Below are 10,301 nucleotides of genomic sequence, written 5' to 3'. Positions count from 1 at the left end.
CTCCATCCATCCATCTAACCCTCCATCCACCCATCATTAAATGGGAATATTTTTTAGTTTCTTCACTCCTCTATGACAGTAAACTGAATATATTTTTAAGTTATGGACAAACGGAGACATTTGAGGACGTGATTATGGACTTTGGAAACCACTGAACAACATTGTTTTTGACATTTTAGAAACCAAAAACTAATCGATTAATCTAGAAAATATTCAACCGATTAATCCACAATGAAAATAATCTTTAGTTGCAGCCCTACTGATAATTCTTTGTCTTTCGAGCTATTTTTGAGCCATTTCCCAGGTTGGGACTCTTTATTTATGAGATGGGCAGGTATTTACCGTCGAGCTGGGAGTGTTGGTCCCATATCCAGAAGACGGCAAAGACGCCAGAGACCACCGTCGTCCGTCCGCTCTGAAGAGAACACAAATGTTAACATCTTGAAAACCAGGTTCAGACATTTTGTCATCAAACCCCGGATCATATTAGCTTGCCTGTCTCGAGTCTTTGATATCCCAAAGCCTGAAAAACAACAACCCTTGCAAACTATTTTTCATATACTATGGGGACACGTTCATTCAGTCGTTCCACATTCAGCAGAACGATGACTTAGAACCCATCTGGTTCGTCCCTGGGGTCTTTCTTAGGGAAGAGGCCACAGAAGACTTAATCATGTTTCTTCTGTGTGCCTCGATCGCACAGTGACAGGCAGGCAGATGGATTTGAAGAATGAAGAGAGAGGATTTACACTCCCCGCACGAGATAGAGAAAGAGCAACATAACAGCCCTCCTCACATCCATCTCTAACCCTAACCCTAGAACACATGAGGGGAAAAAGGCTGCTCCTTGTTTATGTATCCAAACTACAGCCTGATGCACAGCGTAAACGGAGCTAGAGACTATTCGTAGATATCCGACAAAGTGTAGTCCCAGTGTCACCAAATCAGCTTGAATAAACACAGAGGCACTGGAAATTTCACCCTGCTGTCGTCTTCGAGTCAAATTTGACCCCTTTCCAAAAAGTTTTTACATCAGAAATTGGGGTTTCTTTCAAACAAATTTTCCCAAAAAGTAACGTGGATGGTTCCTAACAACGCTCCTCACAAGTTAAATAAATTATCGTTTTACTACTTTCATTGAATTTGGGTGTTTTTGTCAATTTTATACCATTTGGCTAGTCCACACAGAAAAAACCTTTTATCGAGGTTATGGTTGTCTTTTTTTTTACCCTTTTTGTGTCTTTCCCCCGATGATTTTGTCACCTTGTCAACGTTTTTCAACTTCTTCTGAGCCCCAATTTTTTAAAGCTTTTTTTTTTTACATGTCACTTTTTTGACATTAGTTACTTTTTTTGGCATCTTTTTAAATTTGTGTAACTTTATTTGACCGTTATTCACATTTTAGTCACTTTTGATATTTTTTTCTCTTTTCTTACACTTGTTTTTAAAGTTGTTTTACCAATTGTTTTTTCTCCAAATGCTTTAAAATTGACCAAAAAAAACACCCAAATTCAATGAAAGTAGTGAACTGATTATTTATTTTAAATTTCTGATATAAACACTTTTTGGAAACGGGTCAAATTTGACCCGAAGACAACAGGAGGGTTATCCAAACAAATATATTTTTAACTTTTCTTTTCCTAACTAGGCTACTTCATTCCAGCTCCTCTGGTTTGATTTGCACCGCTCCGTTTGTCTAATATGTTTCAGCGTAGCTTGTAATCAATAGCACGCACGCCAGACACGTAGTCAACGGTTGTATGACCTGTCACGACATAGTGTTCATGGGAAATGTAGGATTAGTACCACAAGCACCACTGATTTGTTGCATTGTTCTTGCAGCCGGCCGTTTCAAACAGACGCGGTGTTGATTGCTTCATTCATGACATCGTAACTTTACAATGTCATATTCAATTTAAAGCCCGGTGGTAATATTTATAAAGCAGTGACCTTCTGGAGGAGGCGAAGGAGAAGTGTGCAGGGTTGCTGGGTGAGAAGTTCCGCGGGCTGTCCAGAGGGCTGCTTCCTGTTTGGGACAAGACACGCACAGAGGATCAGACAATCATGCTGCTTCTACAGTGGAGCTCATCATAATCACTGGGTAGGGTTTGAGGGGTAAAAGGGGCTGAAATTAATGTTTTTCCTAATCGTTAATTTTTAGACTGATGACTGCTTTGTAGACGAAGCTTTTTTATTTAGTCTGCATTTTTCTGTAAAAGGGAAGGGATTTGGGTGTTTTGATTAAAAGGTGCCGTAGGTAAGATTGGGAAGATCCAGGACTTAGCTAAAAAAGCCAAAACGGTCTCCTAAGCCCCTCCCACCACGAGGGAGAATGAATGCATGTGCATGAGCAGAGATTGACATGTTAGACACAATAACCCCCCCCATGGCCCTGATTGGTGCATCTGAACAGGGAGCGGTAAGGCTGTAGGTGGAGCCAGAGGAGACATATTGTTTTTTAAATGACCTGCTTCATGTAGTTCTACTCGAACATAGGGTTTGTGTTAGCAAATGTGACAGAAAGTTAGTTTTATAAGTCTTACCTACGGCACCTTTAATGAACTGAGAGATTTAATTGTGGGCTTTTTGCATAGACGACTGAATCAAGCCAGTTGATTATTTAACAAGAGAGCATGATGTTTTATCTGCACAACCCTTTAGGTATCAGTGTTGGGGATCAGAGAGTACGTGACTGTGACACCCAAACCAACAACATATACGCAAAGGCCCCTTAACTTTTACTTTTTGGGTGCTTTTCCCTTTGTTTTAGGGACAGCTGATAGACATGAAAGGGGGAGAGAGATGGGGGGATGACACGCAGCAAAGGGCCACAGGTTGGATTTGGACCCGGGCCGCTGCAGGACCCGAGAGTGAGAATGTGTTGGTTGCTTGCTATACGTACCGATGTGTCCGGGAAGGGGGAGAGGAGAGTGGGGCCGAGGCAGCGTGGGAGACGTGGTGGTCAGGATTAGACTTTTCCTGTTGCTCGTACGGCAACTGAAAAGAAAAAGAGAGAGAGAGAGAGATATTCATATAAACATGAGAGGATCCAGCCATCATGGTATCGAGGTGAGCTCAGCATTTATAAGAGCGCTGTTGGAAAACGACCACATAACCTTTCAGAACCGACTCGTCACCTCATCAGACCCGTTCTGCTGACTGCTCGGCCTTTACTTCATGTTACACAAGCTCGGTCTGAACGTTTTAATTAGAGTGCACCTGTCTCCTGGAACAAAATCCAGCCCCTCCTTAAATAAAATAAACTCCCCTTTTAAAGATTTTAGAAATCTGGTTTTTAAACCTCCAAACTTTTACTTGTAATGGTTGCATTTTTCTTTTATATCCTAATTGTTCTATCAAATTTATTTTCCCATTCAGAAAGTTGTAGTAGCTTTCTATTGATGGCGTTGTTTCTCTTCTGTTGTTGTTGTTTTGTTTCTTTCTTTTTGGATTACTTTGGCGTTGTAAGTGACTGGATGTCATTGTAAATGAGGGACGCCCTTCCATGATGTCTCGAGCAAAAATAAATTAAAAGCTTGGATGAAAAATTGAATGAAATCTGTGTCTCTATGCACGGGTATGTGCACACTGTAGCAGCGATAAGGAGAAATCAATTTCCTCAGTCATCCATCCCTGTCTGCCTCCTCTCAGCAAAGATAAAATATGAGAAAGGAGAGTGGAGTAAAATGAGGCAGAGTTAGCCAGAAAAGTGTCGACAAGCGGTGGAGCAAAGACAGGATAGAGGAGAATGGTACAAAAAGGCAAACATCCACCTTTCCGTGACCTCGGCTAATTATGTTTTGGCCACTTAAAAGCAGAGTCACACACTGAGTCACCTCAGATCTGCCTGTGGGCTCCACTTCACACTGCTCACAATATTACTGCATCCAGCCGACACTCCATTATGAAGTAAATTGAGCAAAGCTTTTTGCTTTTTTGTCTGTGTTGGTCTTTATTTTGTCAGCTCACAATGGGGCAACGGAGCAGTTTTACCATTCAATTCAATTTTATGTTATTTACAGTATTAAAGCTGCAAGCAGCGTTGGACGGGCCCTCGCTCCTCTGTGTGTGTGTCGGGGTTACAGGCGATGCTTTTGCAGACACTAAGACACTGCAAATCGAATGAAAAGGGAACTCCCTGCTCAGTTCAGTGACACCTCACACAACAATCTACATCAAACGGGTCATTAACTATAAACGGGTGCGTGGCTTAATCATAACGGGAAGGACAAACCATCATCAATTCAAAAGGAACTCTCTGTTGAGTTCAATGATACCTCACACAAGACTCTACCTCAAACGGTTCATATGTTATGAAAGGGGGCGTGGAGGACAAGCTCCCTTTTAACTCGGTCCCTAACTTCACCTCTGCTTTAAATTTGGGAAAGTGCCAGATCACAAATTAAAGACAGTCTTTACACCTTTGCAACATCAGCCGAGATTTATCCTGCACTGATTGGCTGTTGAGAGTATAACCAGCTGCCAAGCTACCCAATAAAAGGATAACCATAACTTCATATTCCCACCTAAAATATTACAATAAGTTCACAAAACAGAGTAAGCACCGTCACATCTACCTGCTTTCATTATTCTAACCACACACAGGATGTCCTGATCGATCAGATCTATAACTAGCCTTATAGATATTGATCCCATAAGCATACAGGTTGAGTTTAACATGCAGGTCCGACACCTGCTGTTGTGCCATTTCACATTGTTAGGCTGGATCAATAACATCCTGACCTTGTTCTATAACCTCAAAGCTTTTTTGTGGTTGTCTGATTGGTTGACTGCAATGATCTCCCTGTACCACTCCTTGTGCCCCCCAGCTGATCCCAATCACATCATGGATGTGTGTGTCTCAGTGTGTAAGATCCAACAGAGTGTCGCTGCCTTTCATTACTTCAGGAGTAAGCAACCTTTAAACAATCTGTCTGGAGTAGAGTGTGTTGCATAGTCTGTCCACCAGAGGACGCTCTACAGCGTCTTATTGGAGTTTTAAATACCCAAATATTCGTATCGGGCTTAAAAATCCTTTATCGGTCGGGCTCTGGTCTGGAGCCACAAAACATATTTGAGCCTTATAATAAATGGATTTCATTGGAAGACCTATCGTCACACTACTGTGCAGAATCACAATTTTATCGAAATAGCAATATGGACTAGTGCAATATCCAAATAGCAGAGGGGCACAATATTTGTCAAAAGGTAAATACTGTATGTGTCAAACCGTTCTGAATAGTGTGGCGCTGCCAAGACGTCCACTATAATCATCAGCGCAAGACCCACAGCAATGATAAATAAAATTTAAAATGTAACAAAAATAACCTTTGTTCATTCAGATATAACTTATTGTCAAAGCCACAGGTGAGCCACGGCGGCTCAGGAGCCGCAGGTCGCCTGCCCCTGTTCCAGAAAGACAGACAGAGTTGAAAACCAAGTGAAACCAAGCAGCAAGACTGTTTAATGGATTCTCAGTGCTGCAGGAAATCAATTGAGGCTGGCTGTAAACACGAAGAGCTTGGCCTTGCATTTCTCCTGTAGCGCTGTCACTTTCCCTGCTATTCATGAACATGGACGCTGGGCTCGACTAGCGTGTATTTACTTTGGCATCCAGCAAGTAAAGCTACCGCGGATGCAGAGTCCAAATTTCAGAGCGATGCCCGGCGGGTGTTTCTTGCTGGATGGTCATTCGAGATCAAGGAGAGGAAAAGGAGAGGGAGTGGAAAAGGAGAGAGAGAGAGAGAGAGAGATGCACTCCACTGCACTCAGTGATTCTGGATTGTACGTGCTGTTGCCGAGGGATGCTAGAGGCGTGGAGGACGTGTGCAGAGAGATATCGGGGGGGTTAGCTGGTGCAACTGAGACATGAAAGCGAGATGAGGGAAGGTAAATGTTTAGGGTGACTGCAAGTTCAGTTGGGGACAAGAGAGAGAGAGAGAGAGAAAGAGAGATAGAGAGAGAGAGAGAGAGAAAAACAAGAAGTAGAGATGCAGGTTAAATGCGCTCTCAGTGGTGCTCATCACACATACAGGCGCAAGGTAAACATGACCCAGTTTCTTTCCATTGTTACACACAGACACACACACACACACACACACACACACACACACACACAGGTACAACATACAGTAGGCATCGAACCGTGCATGTATGTGTGTGTGTCACTGTGCATTGTTCAGGCAAATCCCAGTCCCTTCTTTTAATTTCTCAGCCTTGTTCTTTGTCTGTTTCAATCTCAGCTGTTTTCCACACACCCGCCATTATTATCACCTTCACTCGCTTAGCTGTCCACCTTAAATGCTGTTGCTCAGGCGTCACCTGCAGCTAATGCACACACACACACACACACACACACACACACACACACGCCTCTCACAAAGCCAGACACACAGGAGCCTTCATCCTCTGCATGTTCATACTCCTCCCTCTACTTACTGTAACAGCAGGGGCACCATTAATATTGATCCAACCACATCTAGCCATTCACATAACACCTCACAAATGTAGCCGTGATGCACAAAGTCAAAGAGAAAGTAGATCTGAGGACGAGAGGAGGAGGGATTGGTGCACACACAGAGACAGATAAAAAAGAGAAAGTGAGGGGTGAAGCCAGAGCACTTCAGAGAGAGGAGGGTGGAGAAGGAGGAGGGAACTGCTGGTGAGGAGTCAGGGGAGAGTTTACCTCCGCAGCATGAGGAGAGCGTTGAATCGATGGATGAAGTTTTATTGCAGCATGACAAGACTGGAGCACTTTAAACCAGAGTAAATTTCTGTTTGGCGTCTATGACCCTGGAGGGGATCGGGGGGGGGGGGGGGGGGGGGGGGGGGGGGAGCCGTGGTCACATGGCGGCTTGTTGTTTGATAAGAGCGTTAAAAAAAAAGAAGATATATTTATCTATTTAGAATAGATAAAAATGTGTGATTAATTTTAATAGTTTGACAGCACTAATATTTATAATTATATATACAGTGGGGTTAGAAAGTTTGGCCACCCCACGTAAAAATGTAATTAACGTGCATAAAGAAGCCAAGAAAAGATGGAAAAATCTCCACAAGGCATCAAATGACAGATTAGACATTTGTACAGAGCACTACCCTTGCTCTGTTTCTGCCCCCGCCCCCCCGTCATTTGCAGGAGTGAAGCCTGGTGTGCGGGCGTCAGGGTTCCAGCTGCAGCTCATCTGCTCTAATCACCTTTGCTTCAAATACCCTTTCAACCTACCCCTCTTCGTCAGATCACAGTCAAGATGACCACGTTAGTATCGCGGCTGACGCTACCTATTTGTAGTAGTTTTTGTTATATTTGCGCGTCCTGATTATTCGTTGTCTGCCACAGCTCTGGGAACCTGACGCTGGATCTCTGGATTATTGGACACGGACCCTCAGGAACACGGTACCCCGGATTCCCACTGGATATTGGACTTGGCTTTTCCCTGTCTTGCTTCACCTACCTTGGACATTGGAATAATAAACCTGTTAAACTATCATTTTTGTCTGCGTATTGTCTGCATTTGGGTTCAACCTAGTTCAACACATAACAGCGATTTAATTAAATAAGTAAAATAAGACTGTAAAAAACTTGTACTTTAAAAACATTTGAAATAAGCTACTTTTCCTTGAGTAGATTTTTTTTTATACCGGCAATTATCCTTGAACTAAAAGTTTATCAAAGTAATGGTACTTTTACTTAACCATGTTATTGTTCTTTCTACCTCTGGTTGTACGATTTGGAGAACTTGCTGGCAGCTCTAAATGAACTGTGTTTAATATGTGCCACGTCTTGCACAGCACATTGTGCAAGTTACCATGAGAACAGTGGCAGATTTAACATTTTAAGATCTGAGTCCTTTTATATTAAGCATGCAATCAAAAGATTGAATTCCCCATTGGGAATCAATGAAGTATCTATCTCTATCTGATCAATTTTTTTAGCTGTAGAGCTAAGGTATGACATCGGAGTGATGCATGTATAGGATGCAGACGTATTTATTGATCCCAATTAGTCCGCCCAAGTCTCTTTACAGCAGTGAATCTAACAATAATGTCTGGAAGTAAAAGGCCAGGACAGAAGCCAAAGTGGTTATGGTTTAGGGCCTAATGCACAACACGGTCCTCTGCTTCATCTCATTTACAATCCACTGCAATAAGCATCGTGTTAAATGGCAAAATCATCGCCTGGCCTAAAACCCAATGGCAGGGACATGAGTCCAACACACCTTTAAAACACTTTCACCAGAAGGAGTCTGTTTCTAAGAAAGTGACCCACTTCTCACTTTTTATTATAATTTCCCCCCTGCGGGACTTATACAGTATACATTATTATTATTATTATCTCAGTAAACATCCTCATGAGTTTGTCTCAATCGCTAGTTTCAAATCTTCAAAGCATGGTTTTCATTTAGTTAACTATATTTCAATTTATTTTAAAATAGAGAAAGCAGGGGAAGCTTTAGGACTTGTCAATCAGGACAGAGGCTTAGCGATGCTAACCATGCTAACACCGTGGACATTAAAAGAGACCTGTGTTTGGGTGTTGTCTGTGTTTTAATCTTAAACCCGTATCCTCTCACTGTGTTTTTACATCAGTAAAGTTAACAAAGGAACATTTTGGTCGCCTCAAAACATCTTGTTCAGGTTTATGTTAAACAAGCTAGTAAGCTAGTGTTAGCTAGTAAGCTAGTGTTAGCTAGTAACTTAAGGGAATGTTTGCCAATTTTCTCTTCTGCCTTACATGCAGATAAAAAGGCGCCAGTACCCGGAGATCTGCGTTTACCTCGTTGTTAAATCTTCGCTCGATGAGTCGCTTCAGAAGGGTTGAAAAACAGCAACTTCCAACTACCTCTTTAGCGTTTAGCTTAGCGTAGCACCATAACAACCAAAAGTAACACCGGCTTGGCCGCGTCATCCTCCCCAGCTTTACCAGATCTTCCAAAAATGGTCACGTCCGGTTTCAAAGACCAAGATGGCGACGGCAAAATTGCAAAACATGAGGCTTCAAAATGGCAGTCCCCAAACCAATGTGTGACGTCACTGATGCTACGTTCATTATCTTTACAGTCTATGCTCCTTCCCAGGTTCCTCAGCTCTTCGGGGTCCCAAACATCCCACACAGCATATCAGTCTGGATTTAAAATTGAATTTTCTGTCTCAGTCTGGGGAACACAGCTAAGTCAACAGCAGCCATACCCCCCTTTCTGTCAACCCCGGGTAAATGTAGATGTCACTCCCCGATGTAAGTCGAGTGTAGAATTGAGCTGTCACTTTGCAACAAGTAGCATACAAGATGCTAACGAGAGACATCTGTAATGTCAATACAGTAAAAATTAACCTACTTAACCAAGTTGGTTCACTGCTAGCTACAAGTTAGCACCAAACACAACAAAGGCTGTCAGTTGAATGGACGTTTTGAACTAACATTAGCAATTAAACAATCCTAGAAAAACGTTTGTAAAATGATTTCCATCTTCTGTTATTGTTTGTAATTAGAAAAGTTTATTATGTCATGGATTTAACAAATCCCAGTATGACACGTTATGTTGTAAACCGTTTTAAATCTGAGCATCCATCTACATCTGCACTCCCCTTACACTGGGGAGGGACAGTATGGCACCTGAGGAGCCTGCGTCCTGAAATGGGTTTTTCCTGTAAGACGGTGGATGATCAAACGGAATAAGAGTGCCATACCTCTAAGAGGAAGGGGAAGACAAGGCCCTTAACTGAAAGCTAATGGGAGATGTACAAGTATAAGCTACGCAGCACTCCTGCGGGGAAAAGCTGCAGCACTTAGAAGAAAAGATCCTCCATTCTGACTCAGCTGGCATGGCCTCACACTGACCTCCTTTTGGTTAGCACAGTATTCCTTATGTGAAGTGTAACGGCTTATTTAGTTACAGAGAAGGAGTATTTATTAGCCGAAGACGTGGAAACTGTGTGACTCACACACACACTGCACACTGCACCTGAGCCTAAGCACCTGAGTGAAACACAAAATATGTCCTTTCTGAAATTATTGCATTTAGAAATAAGTGCTTCCCCACTTTCTTTTAGCATTCAACCAATTCATAGTTAGTCCTCTAACCCTAACAAGCTTTTCATTCTCGCCCCATGCATGGGATTTCCCCCTTTTTGGTCGAGAAGTATTTTAGTACTAGAAGTAAAGCGCTGTAATATGAACAGTATGATGCAAGATACGATAAAATCCCAGCAGCAGTTGCTGGTTGTATTACAGTTTTTCTCCATTGGTTTGGCTCATTTCTTGAAACAGAAATTACATTCTCAAAACAACATGGACAAACCTC

At 42.4% G+C, this 10,301-nt stretch overlaps 1 protein-coding gene across 1 annotated transcript in view; it reads right to left on the bottom strand.

The window, feature by feature from the left end:
- LOC117958135 (microtubule-associated serine/threonine-protein kinase 1-like) overlaps positions 1 to 10,301 on the bottom strand; it is a 55,541-nt gene that overhangs the window by 25,822 nt on the left and 19,418 nt on the right. The window contains 3 exon segments of the mRNA XM_034894402.1: positions 343 to 415; positions 1,951 to 2,026; positions 2,903 to 2,997. Coding sequence (XP_034750293.1) covers positions 343 to 415; positions 1,951 to 2,026; positions 2,903 to 2,997 — 244 coding nt within the window.

Source organism: Etheostoma cragini, chromosome 15 (genome assembly GCF_013103735.1).
Source record: "Etheostoma cragini isolate CJK2018 chromosome 15, CSU_Ecrag_1.0, whole genome shotgun sequence".
NCBI lineage: Eukaryota > Metazoa > Chordata > Actinopteri > Perciformes > Percidae > Etheostoma > Etheostoma cragini.
The sequence above is the reverse complement of the archived record's forward strand: the minus strand, read 5'-3'. Positions and strand labels throughout refer to the sequence as shown.